The 20036-nt window shown below is 37.7% G+C and overlaps 1 protein-coding gene across 11 annotated transcripts in view; it reads right to left on the reverse strand.

Annotated features, from left to right (window-relative positions):
- Positions 1 to 20036, reverse strand: part of chd5 (chromodomain helicase DNA binding protein 5) — a 76164-nt gene that overhangs the window by 38683 nt on the left and 17445 nt on the right. For all 11 annotated transcript variants that reach the window (XM_073916840.1, XM_073916839.1, XM_073916835.1 and 8 more), the window contains 13 exons: positions 12431 to 12622; positions 12230 to 12348; positions 10463 to 10704; positions 10021 to 10133; positions 9573 to 9702; positions 7872 to 8038; positions 7541 to 7759; positions 4399 to 4605; positions 4078 to 4289; positions 3130 to 3261; positions 949 to 1057; positions 673 to 864; positions 391 to 591 (listed from right to left, as the gene is read on the reverse strand). In XM_073916840.1, the coding sequence (XP_073772941.1) occupies positions 391 to 591; positions 673 to 864; positions 949 to 1057; positions 3130 to 3261; positions 4078 to 4289; positions 4399 to 4605; positions 7541 to 7759; positions 7872 to 8038; positions 9573 to 9702; positions 10021 to 10133; positions 10463 to 10704; positions 12230 to 12348; positions 12431 to 12622 (2235 nt within the window). The remainder of the gene's footprint in view (positions 1 to 390; positions 592 to 672; positions 865 to 948; positions 1058 to 3129; positions 3262 to 4077; positions 4290 to 4398; positions 4606 to 7540; positions 7760 to 7871; positions 8039 to 9572; positions 9703 to 10020; positions 10134 to 10462; positions 10705 to 12229; positions 12349 to 12430; positions 12623 to 20036) is intronic.

Here is a 20036-nt window from a genome sequence, read left to right on the forward strand (position 1 = left end):
GAGGTTCAGCTCATTTATTAAGTAATTACTAAACCATTGGTATTCGCCTTTTCATATTATTGCAGATATGCCAATAACTTTAAATTAATCTATTTAAATTAACATTGCAGCATCAATAATTATCAAGGGACATAATGTTTGACAAAATATCATAGGTCATTTGCAAGGAAATTTTTACTTTAAAAATTACAGACATGGTTGATTTTATTAGTATTACGATGACAGACAAAATCTGCAATTATTACAAATGACTAGAGGTCATGAGGTAATACTTATCCAGTATGAATAGGACTAAAAGCTGGTATTTCAGTGGACCTTAAGGTGATAAGTCAGCTTTGGGAAAGATAAAAAATGTTTCAATTTCATATAAACACGACTTTTTTTCCTCACCTTCATGCGGAAAACCTTGCGTCCTGATTTGACAGCGCTGTCCTCAAAAGTGAACTCGTTTTCACGTATGATAGCCCGGCTCTCTTTGTCCCCCGTGTAAGTGACCACGTAGAAATCTGGAGCCCACATTTCAAACTCCCTCTCCCAGTTGATGATGGTGGAAAGTGGCGCGCTGACCAGAAACGGCCCTTTGGAATGACCCTGAAACAAGCGGCTCAGTTACACTCTGTTCCAGTCCTCTCTCAAATGCACTTAAAAAGAGAGTTCAAGTGGCGCCCAGACCTCTTTGTAGAGTGAGTACAGGAACACTATAGTCTGCACAGTCTTGCCAAGTCCCATTTCATCAGCCAAGATTGTGTCGGTTCCTTGAGCCCAAGAGAAGCGCAACCAATTCAGACCTTCAAGCTGGTACGGGTGCAAAGTTCCCCCAGTGTCATCGATGTACCATGGCTGCTGTTCAAACTTGATGGTGGGCTGTGACCGGTGACACATAATTAGGCAAGAGCCATACTGGGGAACTAAGAAGGTGTCGTGAGGTAAAATAGAAAGGATACTCACATCCACAACTGGAGTGTCTGGTGGAGGCTCTCTCCTCTTCATTTCCTCTTTGGGTCTTTTTCCCTTCCTGAACAGCAGGGGCTGATGATTTTCACCGAGCACCTGGTTTCTGGACAATCAGTGAGTCAGTATAAATGTATGGTGCTTTTCCTACATACAGCAGCAGCACATTATTTTCAATGCATTAGAGGAGGGCAGCACGATTTTGGAAAAATTGAACATTGCATTATTTTGTTTTTTCTGCGATTTATATGAGCAACATCCCATAAGAAGCGTCGGGAGGCATGCGTTGGCTCAAACCTGCAAGCCGACTGCACTGCTACGAGTGTGATATTGTGATTTTGTGTGTCACGAGTGTGACAGTGATATTGTGTTTATACAACAGTTTATACAACAGTTCGGCGGCATAATCATGTAAGTAAAAATTAAAAACAATCATGGAGTCTAAAAAACCTTTTTGTATGATGAACTACTTTCTTCTGCCATTTATTCACATCTGCAGCTGATGTCAGAACAGCAGAAACTATTGGTACTTCACAAACGCCACTTTATAGCTAGTATTTAAATGATTCTCTAGCGTAATGTCTAAAGTGATGATAAACAGGTGATTTTGCTGATATTTTATGTTATAAGGCTGATCGATATGAAATGTCATTAGTCCAGAGACATTTCCTAATATTTTAGTTGCAATTGGTATATTACAACAATTAACCCCGAAAAAGCTAAAGCAATGCAAACACTACTGTTGTGTTTGCGATAAGGAAAAACGCTAAACACATGCGAGCATTTTTTCTTTAATTCTTTTTACTAGTCTGAAGTAACGAAAACAGGAGGCTCATTAGAAACAAACATGGTTATACAAAGAGTGGCCAACACAAAATACCTAAATTCCTGATTTGTGAGTCCCACCTCACACTCAATACACTACAATTACTATGGTATAAATTCGGCACTACAACATAAAAAAAGAGAGAGATCGACTAAGCATAGATAAATACAATAAATAAAAAGATTGATTATAAAATATTGTATTGTTTTATGGTTTTCCAAACTGTATTCATGAACAATCAAAAGTAAAATAATACTGTATAGTCTTTGTTGTATAAATAATCCAATAAAATTAATTGTTACTAAAGTTACAAATGGTCCAGTTTATTATGCTTGAATGCTTTTAACATCATCAAAATCACAGGCCTGAAAAACACATGCAAATGAGTAATTATAATCTTAACATTTAATTAACATATACTGCGATGTGACTGCTGGGAATAATCGTACTGCGATTTCGAATGTGAAACCGTATATTGTGCAGCCCTACACTAGAGGCATACATCCAGTATTTTGTTGTTGTTGTTTTGTGAGAACTATTGAATACAGTACTTTACAAATGAATGATGCACATATAAGTATAGATTAGGATGAAATCGACAGTCAGAGCCTATAATCGATCAATTTTTTCCAGGTCATTTTTTTCAATTACTTTCCCTATCGCGTGTGGAGTCACATGACCCACCTCTGCTTGCACTTCTGCGTCGAGCGCAGCGTATGGTCTAGCACAGCTTTTATGCGTTCACATACCCCTCGCCATGACTGATGCTGATGCTGACCTCTCAAAAAAACTACATGTCGCGACAATGCATAGCACAAGCTCTGTGATTGGTCGGCTTGGTAATGTTGACGAGTGTGGGTGGCGCAGAGAGGGCAAAAGAATGAAATAAATAAATATAAGAAACATTCATTAATGGTTATCGAGTTAAAAATTTCAATTAATCGTGATTTTAATTTTAGGCCAAATCGCCCAGCCCTAGTATAGATACACTAATTATAAATTACTCTAGCACAAGAATTGAGTACTTATTTTGAATTCTACTTAATATTGAAAAAGTAGTTGATTTTTAACTTAAGCATTACTTTATTAAAGTATTTATGTATTTAAATATAATGTATATAAATATACTGATTAATAAATGTTTATTTTTTAGCAATTGTATACTGGCTCATCCTGCTCAGACTATATTAACTAAAGATTGCAGGGTTATGTAATAATGTAATATAAACAAAACCGAGCCTTAAAATTACATTCTGGACCACCCCTTCAAGAGCTTTAACAGTATTTAGGGCACTTCTTATCATTATTCATATTGATGCACCATCCACATCAACATAAATTAAACAACTTGCCTGTGATCCCAGTAGGCTTGTTTAAGGCTGTCATAATCTGGGACGTCGAAGTCATCAGCCTCCCAGCTGCACTGATCATACGGCAGATCTCTCCACTTTATCAAGTACTGTACATCTCCATCCTTATCAAAACTTCAACACATAGAAAACATTTGAATTCAACAGAACTTTAAACCAGATGTATAGCATTAGCAATTGGCCACAAAGGTAAATCAATTATATTTTTACTATAATATATAAGAATAGTACATGAAATGCATATTAATATAATTGCCATCTTTAAAGTTCATCCGTAATAATCGGTCTTTAGTAAGAAAACATTTTGGTGCTTAGACTAATAATGAAACAAGACATACAATGCTGATTTAATGAACAAACGTCCAAAGCCTATAGAAAATCAGCATACTCTGTGAAAATCTATACCATTACTCACATTACACCCTGCTAAATACCTTCCGGGAAAAGTTGTAGAAAGGCACAGGTTGGGAGAAGACTACAAAAACATTTCAAAGGGTGGAAAAGTTATTTGAAATATAATTTGATTTCAGCCTGTATGACAAATAAAGCCATTATTTCAAAGAGGTATGACGATTTTTATAGGCATTGTACATCACAATTGATAAATAAAATTCAACATGATACCCTAATATGAAAAAAAAAAGAATTTCAACAAAGTTGTGATTATTTTGATCATGTATAGTACGAGTATCAAATATGATATAATAGGCTATAAGAATCTCTTTGTTTTTCTGACTTTAAAGTATTAGCAGGTCCAATGGTTCTTGAGGATAAAAAAAATACTTTTTACAAGACTGTAGCTTGTGTATATTTTCACATTATGACAACACAAAAATTGCTGCAAATATTGTAACAAACAATGTGAAACAAAAAGCTGACAAAATTTTAACCTGCAAAATCCTGTATTTAAAGTACTTGTATTCCTCATACCTGTGGTTGAGGATGCGGTGAATGATCAGCCACTCTGGCTTGATGCCGTAGCGGTAGAAACGCTCCTCCATGGCAGCATACTGAGGGTCTTTGCTCCGCCTCTTCTCATTATTAAGCTCCTCCTCCCCAGAGCCGTAGTCGTACGGTGGCGGTTCATCCATGTCATTCTTGCGCTGGTAGTTCCGGTACATTACTGTGTGATACAGCTCCAACTGAATCAAGGGAAAGAACTTAAATTTAATCAGAGGTCCAGGAACGAGCCAAAAGAGCATGCATGATTTAATTAATGTTGGCTCTACTGTAGTAATGTGGGAGTCCCACCTGTAGTTCGCTGACCCAGGAGCAGTGCCAGTAGGACAGGCCAGCCCATTTTACAAACAGCTGCCTCTCTGGACGGCCTTTAAGTGGTGTTTTGGCCAGATTGTCCACCTTCTCCCCATCCGGCCCAAGGGGAACCTCAGGTGGCAGAGGAGGATCGCCCCACGACCAATGCAGAATCTTCTGGACTTTGCCTTTTAGAGGTGGACACTGGGAGATAAATGAATGATGGATGATGAATGCTGTGCATAAAGTTCAAAATAATTTGTGCTATTATTGCACATTTAAAGTTTAATTCTAGCTGGAATCATTATTTCATTCATTTTCCTTTCCTTTTGTCCCTTTGTTGATCACGGGTCGCCACAGCAGAATAAACCGCCAACTTATCCAGCATATGTTTTACACAGCGAATGCCCTTCCATCAGCTGAAATCTTTTTAAATTTTAAAGGGGAACTATTATGCAAGTATCACTTTAATAAGATGTTTAAACACAGTTTTGTGTCAACAAGTGTGTGAATATAGCCCATCTCTAATGGTAAAAATGAATTTATTCTATCTTTTTAAAATCACCCTTGATAAAATCAGTCTGCAGAAACATATTGGTTGACCTTCCCTCTTTATACATGTCATTGGAGGGGAAAGCCCCACCCATTACTGATGATGTCTTCCTCATTAGTGCAGACAGTCCTGAGTGACAAGCAGCTGCTAGGCTGATGTATAGCCATTTGTAGCTCCGCCCACTTTTGAAAGGAGGGCCTGGAGCACAATCTCAATTGAATTGTGGGTTATAATAAGCTAAAACTTCACATTCACACTCTAGGGCTTCTGAGATTTATTTTTTCATCTGGAATAAAGGGCCATAATAGGTCCCATTTAAAGTGTTAGTTCAACCAAAACTAACTCTTTAATTTAAATACCGAAAAATGTAATAAATTACCAAGATAAAGCATACATGAGTGTTTAAAAGTTGAGTATTTAAACTATACATTTCAAACTGTATAAAATACAAAACAGTTATTTTCAGAGACTAAAATTAACACTTAGGGTGCTTTCACACCTACACTTTTGTTTCGGAACGTATCTCGTTTGCCCAGTTAGCGCAGTTCATTTGGCATATGTGAAAAGGGCAATCGCGCTCTGTTCCACACTAAAGTAATCGCTCCAAGATCGCTTAAATGAGGGGTACTCGGCTCGAATGAAACGAACCCTGGAGCGGTTCGATTGCAGTGAGAAAGCAATCCGATCCGAGCGCGGTTAAATCACTGTGTTTTATGGATATGTAATAGGCTTACGGCTATATGAAGAGAGAATTATGAGTAGGGCGGGAAGTTTCGCGAGTCTCCGGATGCCCGCAAACGAGTGATGATCTCCCGGTAATCTCGCGTCTCCCTCCCGGTCCTCAAATAGGCATCGTTGCGCACCCTTCTCACCCCTCCCCACCGCGTCTCTCCTCAGACACGTCGCATGCGCGCACCCTATCAATCACCACCAAACCACCACCTCTCCTGACAGCTTAGCGGGACGCTGCAAAATAAACCCTGACACTCTGACTAATGTGAGGAGAGTTTACTCGCACGTGACTTGTTTTAGCTCTTTTGGTCCAATTAGAAACTTTGCAGTGTGAAAGCGAACCGCTCCAAGAGCAAAGAGCAACAATGTAACAATTGTAATCTCTGTTTCAGAACAACTGAATCGATTCACAGGTGTGAAAGCACCCTTAGTCAAGTATCAAATGCAAGTAAAAATAAGTGTTGGTGAGTTCTTAAAATGTTACTTGTCAGCCTTGGTACTGTGGGCTGAACATGATGATGTAAAATTAAACAATGCTAATTAAATATTCAGTTACACCTTACAGTTATACATAATGTAACTCAACTATGCACAAATCTGATGTAGTTTGATTATACAATAAATGCTGTTACATAATAAAAACTAAAACTTTTATTTTTCAAATAAAGTTGTGCTGTTATGATTTTAACACGTTCCTTTAAACAGGTAATGTTGTTGAATTACCTGCTAAGTTAAAAAGAACACATTCCCCTCCAAAGGGGGGTAATCAATAAAGAAAATCAGTAAACACCTTTTTTCTGAACTCTCTCAAATGCTGTAGTTTTCTACAGGGACAAACAGCATATGTTATGTTACCCTAATTGTAAATAATTCCTGTCCAAGGGGGCAGGGCTTGGGTAAGTCGTGTCAGTAATTTGTTGTCTTTATGTCAAGTGCGTTTTGACATTAACTTGTATTACATCTAACGTGAAACAGAAATAAGTTTAATAATCATGGAATTTGTCATCTGATACTTCATGTATGTGCACTGAGGAGTTTAAACTGACAACACATTAAAAGACTTGCAGATGTTTTGTTACAATGGGTACAATGCTGTAAAGGTACTGCCTTTCTGGAAGCAATTCATTTACGCAAGCAGCAGCTCATTTGCATTTAAAGAGACATATACAAAAATAAGTATTTACACAATATAATAAATTATCTGGGAGCTATTTTAAACAGAAACTTAACATACACATTCTGGGGTCACATATATTGCATCATATCATCATCATGCAACACAATAGGACTGTTTAAAGTTCAAATGAACTGGAAGCTTTGACTGTTGTTTTGTTTTTTTCTGCACTGTGACAGTTCCTATAGAAACAGAATATTAAATGATAAACAGTAGGTGTGGCTTGTTTTTGAGCTAATTGGATGTAGTAAAGTAGGCATTACATTCTGAAAGATCGGGAAAAGGGTTTTAAAAGAATTATTACAACCTAACAGACACCTCCTCACCATTTCTGTTTGTTGTCCCAGTTGGAGGGGCGTGCTTAACATATTTAACCACGCCCTTCCAATACCTCAGACCAACGTCATCTGAGAATTTAATGAAAACAAGGTCGTGCATTTTCAGGTTTTAATTTTAGATTACATTTTTTTTCATGACATCCACAGATAAATTGTTCACCCCAAAACTAGCAATGTGAGCTAAAAAAATCATATGGTTAGTTGTGATTTCATTTGTACTTTAAAATGACCATAACGTCTGACCCAAATATCTTCATAGCAGTGTCATCAAAAACTCGAATTCCTCCAATTTTTTTTGCACTGCAGTCAAAAGCAAACCAACCCCATGCAACTGTATCTCACCATGCATCGTGGGCACAGCCACTCTCCATTGGGAATCTCAGGAAGTGGTGGGTTGAGACAGTGGATGTGGTAGGAGGAAGGACATGTGTCACAACACAGCAGCTCTCCTCCATCCTTACACACTCTGCAGAATTCCATATGGTCATCTTCCTCTTCACCTGCAACCTCATCTTCCTCCTCTTCGTCATCTTTGGCCTCCCACTGAATCCCTTCTTTTTCCTGAAAGACAGTGAACTGTCAGTTCTCATAATGCTGGTTCTATGACTTCGAATATGCTTGTTTCTTTGCATGAGTTTATCAATGTTTGTCATGTGGGAAGGAATTTCCTTACACAGTGGGGGCAGCTCCATTTGCCCTCGGGGGCTTTTTCCAGCTCTGGATCCAGACACACCAGGTGATATGCTCTGGGACAGGTGTCGCACAGAATGATTTCTCCTCCCTGCTGACAAACCTCACAGTAGTCTTGATGGTCTGTCTCGTAGCCGTCTCCATCCTCTCCTATATTAGCAATAGAGAAACTCAGAATGATTTATAAAATGCAAGCACTGCACAATTCTGATACTTCATGATTTTAAACTGATCTGAAGTGACAGTAAGGACATTTATGTTAAAACTGAATCTATTTTAAAACATTACTGTGGATTGAAATAAAGTTGCAATATAAAAACATTTGCAAACATTTACTTTTAATTTAACAAAACATTTTTAACTGTAACTGAAAACCTAAATTGTATGTATACACAGTCACTGGCCACTTTATAAGGTACAACTGCTGTTCCTGTCTAACTGCTGGTTAACGCATATTTCTAATCAGCCAATCACATGGCAGCAACTCAATGCATTTAGGCATGTAGACATGGTCAAGACGATCTGCTGCAGTTCAAACCGAGCATCAAAATGGAGAAAAAATGGTGATTTAAGTGACTTTAAATGTGGCATGGTTGTTGGCACCTGGTCTGAGTATTTCAGAAACTGCTGATCTCTTGGGATTCACACACAATTTCTAGGGTTTACAGAGAATGGTCTGAAAAAGAGAAAATATCCAGTAAGTGGCAGTTCTGCTGGCACAAATGCTTTGTTGATGCCAGATGTCAGAGGAGAATGGCCAGGCTGGTTACTGCTGATAGAAAGGCAACAGTAACTCAAATAAGCACTCGTTACAACCGAGGTATGCAGAAGAGCATCTCTGAACACATAACATATCAAACCTTGAGGCAGATGGGCTACAGCAGCAGAGGACCACACCGAGTGCCACTCCTGTCAGCTAAGAACAGGAAACAGAGGCTACAATTCACACAGGCTCACCAAAAATGGACAAAAGAAGATTGGAAAGAATGTTCCCTAGTCTGATGAGTCTCAATTTCTACTGCGACATTTGAATAGTAGGGTCAGAATTTGGCATCAACAACACGAAAGCATGGATCCATCCTGCCTTGTATCAATGGTTCGTGAATTGTTGCTGACCATGTCCATCCCTTTATGACTACAGTGTACTCATCTTCTGATGGCTACATCCAGTAGGATAACACACCATTTTATAATGCGCAAATTATCTCAGACTGGTTTCTTGAACATGACAATGAGTTCATTGTACTCAAATGGCGTCCACAGTCACCAGACTCAATCCAATAAAGCACTTTTGGGATGTGGTGGAATGAGATATTCGCATCATGGATGTGCAGCCGACAAATCTGCACCAACTGCATGATGCTATCACGTCAATATGGACTAAAATCTCTGAGGAATATTCCCAGTACCTTGTTAAATCTATGCCACAAAGAATTAAGGCAGTGCTGAAAGCAAAAGGGCGTCCAACCGACTGCTAGTAAACTGTACCTAATAAAGTTGCTGGTGAGTGTATATTTATAACATTCAACATCCATAAAAACATTTAAATTACACAGTTGAATACTAAATAACTGAAATAATCATAAGGATATGAGCAATATTAACAATACTACTACTACTGTAAATAATAACAATATCAGTAATATTAATAATTATATTAATACATAAATAAAAATGACTTTACTTTTTCTTTTTTTTCGTCCTTTGCGACTTGACTTCTTTTTTGCTGCCGCTGAAGTGTCTGAGCGTACAGAGGCACTGTGAATGCTGATGTCATCAAAGTCTGAAAAGTCATCCAGGAAATCCTCCTCACTCTAAGAAATAAGGCATTCCAACAATTAAACTGTCAGGTCCTGCTCTTTAAACCCAGATGATTGATTACACGGGACAACTTTTGTAATAAGCACAAGAAGTGTCAAATCAAAATCCAAACCGAAAAGGGTCATAACATGGAAACCAACTCCAGAAAGAGCCTAATAAAACTGGGTGGAACCATAAAAACAGGGAAGTATATACATACAAATGATCCGTAAATTGTTCTTGGATGAAATCTCCAATGAAAAGCTGTGGGGAATCTGTCCATGTGATACAGGTTAAACTCTAGTAAGATCTCAGTGAAAAAGCATTCTCACCGAAGAGCCTTTTTTCCTTTTTCCACCCGGGCCTGCTTTCGATTTGGACTTCTTCGGTTTTCCTTTCTTTTTTGTTTCTTTTCCTGGCTTGCTCTTTTTTTTAGCACCAGGCCCTGCAATGCAGTCCAGATGAGATAAACAAAACAGAAACCTTTTATTTTTGAGATCTGAAAAAAGCACTCTGCTCTGCAGACACACATTAAATACTTTTTTTTTTTGTAAAAGCTGAATGTATATACGTTTAGTTTGTAGCATATAGTATTGTGACCTTCTCTTATCCCATTTTAATAAGCCATTTAAAAAAAATAGCTTCAAGTTAATTTGGAGAGTTAAAAATTGGCAAAGTCTAAAAATGTAACATGTTACAGATGTATAAGCCTCCATTAAATCTCCCAGCCTCTATAAACCCCTATATAACATCGACAAAAGAGCATCACGTTACCCTTTCCCTCTTTGGTTTTGGCTTTTTTGATTGGCCCAGTTGGAGAGATCTGTTGGATACTTCTAATACAGATGGGTGGAGCCACATTGACAGTTTCCACGGCAGCGGCCACAGCAGCCGCCACAGCAGTTGCAGAGGTGCCTTTGAACGGGTTGTTTGCACTAAACTCTCTCCACTTTGCTCCAAGCACTGTCATCATTTTTGACATGGGGATCTTGGGGTTCTTCTTGGCGATAAGGGGTCTGACCAAAAACAAAAAAATAAAATAAAAAAATGTTTACTTCATGATATATTTAATCTCATTGCCCACTTTTTTAACCACTATCATGATTTATTTAAGGAAAGGGACTTTTTTCTTTCTTTCTCTGATCCTTCAAAGTAATATGTTATATGTAGGCCCACATGGAATCTGCACATGCAGAAATCCTTACAGTAAATCAGATACAAAAATATTAATAACTCCTTACATTTATACAGCGCTTTTCTGGACACTTAAAAAGCTTTACACATTTTTGGGGCATGCTTCACCACCAGTGTTCAGCATCCACCTGGATGATGTGACAGCAGCCATATTGCACGAGACCACACATCACACACCAGCTGATTGGTGGAGAAGAGACAGAGTGATGAAGCTAATTATGATATAGGGATGGTTAGGAGGCCATGATGGACAGAGCCAGTGGGGAAATTTGGCCAGGATGCCAAGGTTAAAGCCTTACTCTTTTCAAAGGGCATCCAGCAAACTCCACACAGAAACGGTTTAGCTCACCCAATTAACCTGTACCACATATTTTTGGACTTGTGGGGGAAACCGGAGCACCCAAAGGAAACCCACGCCAACACAGGGAGAACATGCAAACTCCACACAGAAATGGCAACTGACTCAGCCGAAGCTCGAACCAGCGACCTTTTTGCTGTGAGGCGAACGTGCTTCTCACTGTGCGACCGTGCAGCCCCAATAATATATTTACGAACAATCAAAATGAAGTGAATAAATTACCTCTGTCATTCTTAAATATACCTATGAGTGTACTTGGATGTTTCTGAACATCGTTGTTTTAAATAATTAAAATACAGAGAAAGCTTAAGATTGAGATGAGAAATTGATGAAGAAATCTTCAAGAACTTCCAATCAAACACAGTTTATTTTGGTATTTTAGTTTATTTTAATTACATTTATAATAATGTATTTTAACAATAATAGATTATGTAATTATTTTTTCTGTAAAATGCTGTATTATGTTATATATATTAATATTATTAATGGTGTTCATGTTCCTATTTGTTATGAATTGACAGTATGTATCAGGTATTTCCATTTAAGTAGTAGTAGCTAAAGTGAACTAATTCTGACCGATTTTGTCTTTCATTTAAAAATGAACATTATCGATCTTGAAAAAAGCACTAAAATCAATCAGTATTGGCGTTAATATCAGTATAGTTCAAATTGTAAAGAAAAGAATCTGTTTCATGTCAGATTTTATTTATTATATCATCCATCACTACTCAAAGAGGCCTGTGCAATGAAATCGCCAGCTTATACTAACAGAGTGTCTATGAAATAAAAGATTATCCTGGTTCCAGTAGACAAGTGGGTCTGACAGTACATCGTGTTTCAATGCCTCTTATTAGAAAACCTGTCATCATAATGTCATTACTTCATACTGGCATTAGCATTTGCCAGAAGGAACATTTTAAAATAGAACAAGACATGTTGACAGCAGGGCATTAGAACGTCCACGCAGAAGGAAAACTTTGAAATCCTACCTAAGAAACTGGCTGAAGGCTTTGTAGTTGGTGATAGTCTTATAATCGTCCTCCGAGAAGGCATACTGGACATCTTCGAGACCCCACTCTTGCATTAGCTGACTGGACGACTTTGGTTCCTGTTATCACATGAAAAAAACTAGCATTCATTTATTTTCATGATTAGTGATAAAACAGAACTGAGCATTTCTACAGGAGAACCTTCATGTTTCCATCATCGTCATCGTCCTCATCCTCATCATCCTCTTTCTTTCGCTGTTTCATTTTCCTCTCTTTCTTCTCTCTGGGCTTCTTCTTTTTCTTCTTCAGGGCGCTGTAGGTGCTGCTCTCGCTCCCCGACCTGTGGCCATGATCCTCTCTGTCTGACATGTCATCCAGCCCGCTGGGAAGCCCCTGTGAATACCAGTAAAGACATTAAAGAAGAGGAGATTGACCACTTGTATAAAAATAAATTCAATTCAATTTAAGTTCAATTTAAGGGACAGATTCAATTGCATTACAATCAAAATCTGAAAGTTAAGGAGTTGTGTATAGGGCGGACATTATATAGAAACATAGTAAACATGTAGTTACAGTGGGTAACCGTTGATTTGAAATTTTCCCTGAATGACAGCAACAACCAAAGAATCCATATTTGAAAAGAAAACAATAAGTTTACAAATTAAGTTTAAGTATTTAATTTGAACTTTTCTGTGGCTGCAGAAAAGAAAGGCCAGGAAAGCTGGAATAAAAAGCTACTACTTGCATTCCTGTCTCCACATACGCCACATGTCATCGTCTCAAACCATGTCTCATTGCAATTTGTAACTTTTTGTGTTTTGGTGAATAACAATGTAAAAATGACAACAAACGCTTTTATGTTACTTTAACTTATTTAAGTAAGTTATTCAGGTTTCAACTAATTATTTTAGCTACACAAGGTTTAACTTAACATTTTTAGCCAGTTTTACTAGTGCAAGTTAGGGTAACTAAGCAATTTAAGGAAGTAAGAATTTTTAGTGACTAAATTTTTTAGTGACCAAAGCCTCATTCTCACTACGAGCGACTAGCAGTGGCAAAGCGATAAGTGTCAGCTTATTTCAACAGAGAGTGAGCGACTTCCGCCGACCTTTGTCTATGCGAGCGACAGAAATCCTTGGCGACCAGGTGGGCATGTCGAGTGATGCAATAAAGTCCTTTAACTTTATGCAAATAAAGATCGACTTTCTTGTGTGACAGCAAATAGAAGCATCAGTGGAGCTCACGTGATCCTCTCTCAGCTCAGAGTCCAGTTGTAATCATCGTGCTGTAGACCTACACAGACCTGCATTTGCAGCAGGTCGCCACCCAGAGTGACAGGCAGCTACAAGGTCGCTGCTAGTGTCAATATGGCAAAAATTGCATAAATTCGCAAAATCTCAGTTGAAACTAACTAATATCCAAAAAGTTCATGTGAATTATGGCATAAAAACTGGACAATGAGCCCAACTACTAAAAATGTTGATGACAATCACTTTATTAAACAACACAATTTTTACCATCTAAAGCAGGGGGGCATCAATCTCAGTCTTGGAGGGCCGGTGTCCCTGCAGGGTTTAGCTCCAACTTGCTTCAACACATCTGCCTGGGTGTTTCAAGTAATCAATAGTAACACCTTGATTACCTTGTTCAGGTGTGTTTGATTAGGGTTGGAGCTAAAATCTGCAGGGCACTGCCCCTCCAGGAACAAGTTTGGTGACCACTGATCGAAAGCATTACTAAATGAAAAATAACAAAACAAAATATAGCAAACTGTTAATTAGCCATTTTTTATTGTGCACTAAATTGCCAAAAAAGAATCCTTTGTAAGGATCTTTTGTGCAAACATGAGCTACTGAAAATTCCTTCTTAAAACATTTTTCAGGAAAAAGTACAATTTATGATACCCTTGCTGTCAAATACTAAAGCCGATTTAAACTCACTGTAATGCAGTCTTTTTAGATTTAGTTTGCTTTGTAAATTTTTTCATTAAAGCCAGTACGCCACTGGCAGTCAAACTAAAACTAATCGCAAAATAGATTTTTATACATAGGAACATTAAAACAGAGGCCCTTATAATTTGTAATCACCTCACATCCATAGATTTTAATTTAAGCCATACATTTTCTATGGCATAACTACTGATTGTGGTCCAATTTCTTATCGGACATTTTAAACAATGTACTCCTATCAAAAAGTGCTAGGTTTATTGGAAAAAAAGTATTGTAAAAAAGGTTATGTACTTATAATATTAAAGTTGTATTGCTATTTAAGTGGGGAATTTAGTGAGATGGTTAAGTTTAAGATTAACAATGTAACTCATTTTTATTAAAACATTTTTAATAAAAACAAATGTAAATACATGCATTTACATAATGATCATTGGGTATCACTTTGTTTTAAGGTGCCCTTACTACATGTTTCATGTACTAACTCTAATAATTACAAATAAATATGCAGAATTTCATGCAACCTTAAACCTAAACTACATTCTAATGCCGAGTTCAGACTGCATGCTTTTCAAGGTAATCTTGTCACGGATGTTTTCACACTGCATGACTATCTGGGTTAGTGTTCTGTCGGTGCTGTGCTTACACTGTAGGATGGATCGGCAACAGGAGAGTTCACACTGCATGACTTTACAATAGGAAGAATCACAAACAGCTTTGTCCAAACTACTTCTCACCACCAAACAAACACGAAAAGTTACATGGAAACAACAGGAAGTCACATATCTTTCGTTATTAACTACATAATGGAAAAAGAAGGCTTTAGCTTTAGAAACTTGTGTTGCTCACCTGGCTTTTGATGAGAATTAGAAATCTCCTCAATCTTTTTTACTTTTTGACCTGGTTGTGATATTGCTCACATGACACGTCAAACAGACACAGTGCTCCTGCCAAATTTACTCTAGTTTTCCTGCATTTATTGGATCCAAACAAACTGTAAATGAGCGCTTTTAACTTCTCCCCCAGCCTCCCGCTGGCCTGCAGGTACCCATACTAGTGAATGCTGCTCTCTCATTGGCTGTAGGTGATCGCAGATGTTATTTTCAGTCAAAACTCATTTCACACAGCATGATTTGAATCGCTGACAGCTCCAGATATTTAGCATGACAAATATCTCACAGGCATCAGAGACTCATCTGCTATTCTCTCATATCGCGTCATTGATAGTTCATACTGTGTGAACTCACATGAACGAGCACCGATTTGCCTGTGATTTCAGGCATTTGTTGGCGATTTCTCAAAACCTGTCGGCGAGTCAAAATCAGGGCTAAAATAATGCAGTCTGAACTCGGCATAACATTAACCATACAGTACAATTAATAATTATAACTCAGTGTTTAAATGAATAATTACTCTAACAAATACACTTTAAACTAAAGTGTAAAACTTCAGTGTTTCAAATCAATTTAAATGTTAGTAAATAGTAAAATGGTCAACTTTATTTCACAGTACAGTTTTAATTTTGTATGTTTTTTGTAATAACAATTATTATTATTGTTATTTCTCCATTTAAAGTTGCTAATCGCGTGCTTATATACACAAAGAGCAGTCTAAAAGTGCTAGCAAGATGGTAAAATGTGAACTGACTTGTCTTCAAGCCACATTTCTACAAGCTAACTAAAAAACAAAATCCTATGAACATAGAAATGTTGCTTCTGAAAAAAATCACTAAAGCTTTGCATGGGAGCACTAACACGTAGCCCTTACATCCATAGGTTGTAATTAAAACCAGGCATTTTCTATGGCGTACTGATAAATCAGCTCGGCATTTTCAGTAAACGACAAACCAGATCATTACGCCACTATTATTAGTAACATCTGGAGGCAGGAAAACCAATCAGAATGATTGAAACTGCTAGAGAACACACATGTTTTTGGTGTGTGTGTGATTGAAGAAAGCCTGTTGCTGTGCTGCAGCTGTGCGCTGGCTGGCAGACGTCTCCTCGGCGCAGGGCAGACCGGCACTGCCGCAGAGCGCGCGAGCTCCAGCGCCAGCCGTTCAGAGTTGCCATGGAAACCAAACTGTGCAGTGTTAGGGTGGGAGGGGGGACACACTCTCTACTGCAGCAGCCAATGGAACGGCGCCATCCAATCAGACGCGTTTGCATAACGAGCTTGTTATGGAGAGTCCCCATGGTTGCAGTGCCTGTGTTCTAGGGCCCGTCTAGACAAATCTCAATCACGTACATGGGGGAGGGAGAACTAGAGAGTGAGAGAGGAAGAGGAGAGAGGGAGAAAGAGAGAGGAGGGGTGATCGTGCAAGAGGCAAAGACTAGAACCACTAAAGAGCTTCACAGCTGGAACTGAAAGGTCTCCCAAAATCTAAACCACATCTATCCGACAACATGTTGCAAAGGGGAGAGGGGAGGTCCAATGTAGGTAATGTGCAGCTCTTCCATATAGAAAATGCAGTAGAAAAACATTCATTCATTCATTTTCTTTTTGGCTTAGTCTCTTTATTAATCAGGATTCACCACAGCGGAATGAACCGCCAAATAATCCAGCATATGTTTCAAGCATACAACCACAACCCAACACTGGAAAACACCTATACACTCTATTCACACACATACACTATGGCCAGTTTTAGCTTATTCAATTCACCTATACCTTATGTCTTTGGACTGTGGAGGGAACGGGAACACCTGGAAGAAATCCATGCCAACATGGGGAGAACATGCAAACTCCACACAAAATGACCCAGCCGGAGCTCGAACCAGCAACCTTCTTGCTATAAGGTGGTCATGCTACCCACTGCGCCAACGTGACACCCCAGTAGAAAAACATTATGTCCTGATTTATTCAAACCTATTTAGGTTTTAATTTATTCTGTGAGAAATGTGAGGTAAATCCAGAAATCCGACTTTGTTGGTTCTTGTTGGTCATGAGACTATTCACATTACATTTTTATGTTAAATCTAATTGAAGTCAAATTAGTTTCGTGACCAACAGAGGATGAAGGCAAGGCAAGGCAAGTTTATTTATATAGCACATTTTATATACAGTGGCAATTCAAAGTGCTTTACATAAACAGGAATAAAAAAGCTGTATCAAAGAAAATGACAAATAATATAAAAACTGATAAAAACAGATTAAAAAGTGTTAAAAATGTTATAAAACAATGAAAAAGAGAAGAGAAAAAATTCCCCAAATTATAATAATTTCAGGCTTTTCTACTCACAATTATGTTGCATTCAAAAGTTATTCACTAATCTGTCTTTATTCATTCATTTTCTTGTCAACTTAGTCCCTTTATTAATCCGGGGTCGCCACAGCGGAATGAACCGCCAACTTATCCAGCAAGATTTTACGCAGCGGATGCCCTTCCGGTCACAACCCATCTCTGGGAAACATCCACACACACACACTCATACACTATGAACAATTTAGCCTACCCAATTCACCTGTACTGCATGTCTTTGGACTGTGGGGGAAACCGGAGCAACCGGAGGAAACCCATGCAAAGGCAGGGAGAACATGCAAACTCCACACAGAAACGCCAACTGAGCAGAGGTTCGAACCAGCTACCCAGCAACCTTCTTGCCACTGCCTCGACCTAATCGACACTGCCTCTGCACTATTTTAAGATACGATATTGCATACTATATTTAATTAATAAAATAATATCTTAAATTATGCTTATTTTCATCTATGCACCCTAATATGTTTTTGGCAACAAAACATTATTAGTTCATGTTATTTAATGAATTAATTTGTGATTAAAATTATATTTACATTCATATTTACCTATTTGGCAGATGCTGTTATTCAAAGTGACTTTCAAATGAGGACACTGGAAGCAATCAAAGCAACAAATGCAGTACTCAGTAGAGAGAGTGTGTTATTTTTAGAGGATCAGATTTATGCAAATACAAAATATCTTCATATTTTCACAATAATTCAAATGTTTTAATTGCAGAACATTTAAGAACTGTATTTGTTGGAATATTAAATTTCAATAAAAAATTAATGACACGACTGTAATTTTGGTCAATTGTTATTTTCTGTTTAAAAAATGTAAAAAAAAAAAAAAAAAAAACAGTTTTTTTTAATTTGGAGGAAATCTCAGGTGGGCTCCTAATTAAATGCTTTGTTAGTTTGTTTTAAATATTGATGTGGAAAAAATGTTGTTAATAACTGAAGCTTTTTTGTCACAATCACCAGCGATCCAAACTTGTAGATTGCTGGAAATGTTGTGCTTCATCATAATTCACATACTATCTGTCCTAAATATTATTTGAAAATAGAATTAGTATGTCCAAAATCGTGGTTGAAAAGAGGATGCCAAAGGTTCACGAATGGTCTACTATTACCGGTAAACGTTTTAAGTGTAGAACTGACTATACTCTATACGCTGATATTGCCCACAGCACATTGTGCGTGTGAATTCAATTAGAACTACAAATGCAGGTGAAAAGTGTAAATAAACTACAAACATGATGGACACACATGACCAACCATCAAGTAGAGAGACTACGATAAAGATGTTTGTATGACTGTTAATTAATATCTAGCCAACTGGAAAATATCACATTTTCATGTTATATTTCATGTTATATTTCAACTGTAACAACAATGTGAACTTATATAAAGATGTGTTTGGACTAGGCATGGGCCGATATAAGATTCTGACGATTTGATATCCTTGGATAAAAATATCACGGTATTGTGCTCACTGCTCTAAAATACATTATTTTTTAATGTCTGGATAAAAAACAAAAAAATGTTTTCCCGTTTGAAAACAACATATTCTATTTTTTGAATGATTTGTGATATTTTGGATTTATGATATTTTGGAGCAGTAAACACGCCAGGCTATATAACTTAAATGAATCATTGACTTCTGCGGTCTTCATTAGTTTCATTTTCATTTTCATTAGTTTCAATTTAAAACAGCATCTATGGAGATTTTTTTCTGCTGGAGATACTGTTCTAAAAAAACAAAAAAAAACTAAAATCTTACACATACCTTAGGGATGGTATTAAAGAAAATTTTGGCGGTATTAAAATCTTGACTTTTCCAAACCTTAAAAGCGGTTATCATCTCATGCCTAGTTTGGACATTAACTTCTGGATGCATAATTGTCCAAAGACTTGAGGAGATTTCTCTGCATAAAAGACTCGTTAATGGGGGGTTAACCTGCTGCTCCTTCTCTAATAAGGTAGTAAATTAAATATGACAGAAATGTGGATGATATGTGGATGATTGACAGGGCTCAGCAAAACAACAATCTGTTAACGAGAAAGTAGTATGTCCCAAAGCTTGCTTACTCTTGTACACACTCAAAAACATACTTTTAGGGGCGTAGTAAGTATGCGAATGGAAATGCAGCAATTCATTTTTACTCAGGACTATAATCCTGTCACCATATGGACTACAAATCCCGTCATGCACCTCCTACACACCTGTTCCGGTTTTCTGCTGATGATGACACACACAGACAAATAGCTAAAGCTCATCATTCATTTATTATCTGGACTATAAAGACAGCACACACACATCTTTGCTGAGTCTTGTTTATCTGTTTTAGTGAGCATTATGACGTGTTTTCTTAGCCTTGCCTAGCTGTATTTGAGCCTTGCTTTGTTCTGTTGTTTACGTAGTTTGCCGCCTGGACCGATCTCTTTGCCTGTGATCCAACTACTCTGCTTGCCTTACCTGTATGTACCAGATTGCTCTTATGTCTGACCATTGTCTGACTATAAAGCCTGCACGTGGATCCTTACTCTGTTGTCCAGCATGCCTTACATAACCCTTATTATGAAGTTGTTATCTTGAACTAAATTTATCAGTAATAATA

This window comes from Danio rerio, chromosome 11 (assembly GCF_049306965.1).
Source record: "Danio rerio strain Tuebingen ecotype United States chromosome 11, GRCz12tu, whole genome shotgun sequence".
Taxonomy (NCBI): Eukaryota; Metazoa; Chordata; class Actinopteri; order Cypriniformes; family Danionidae; genus Danio; species Danio rerio.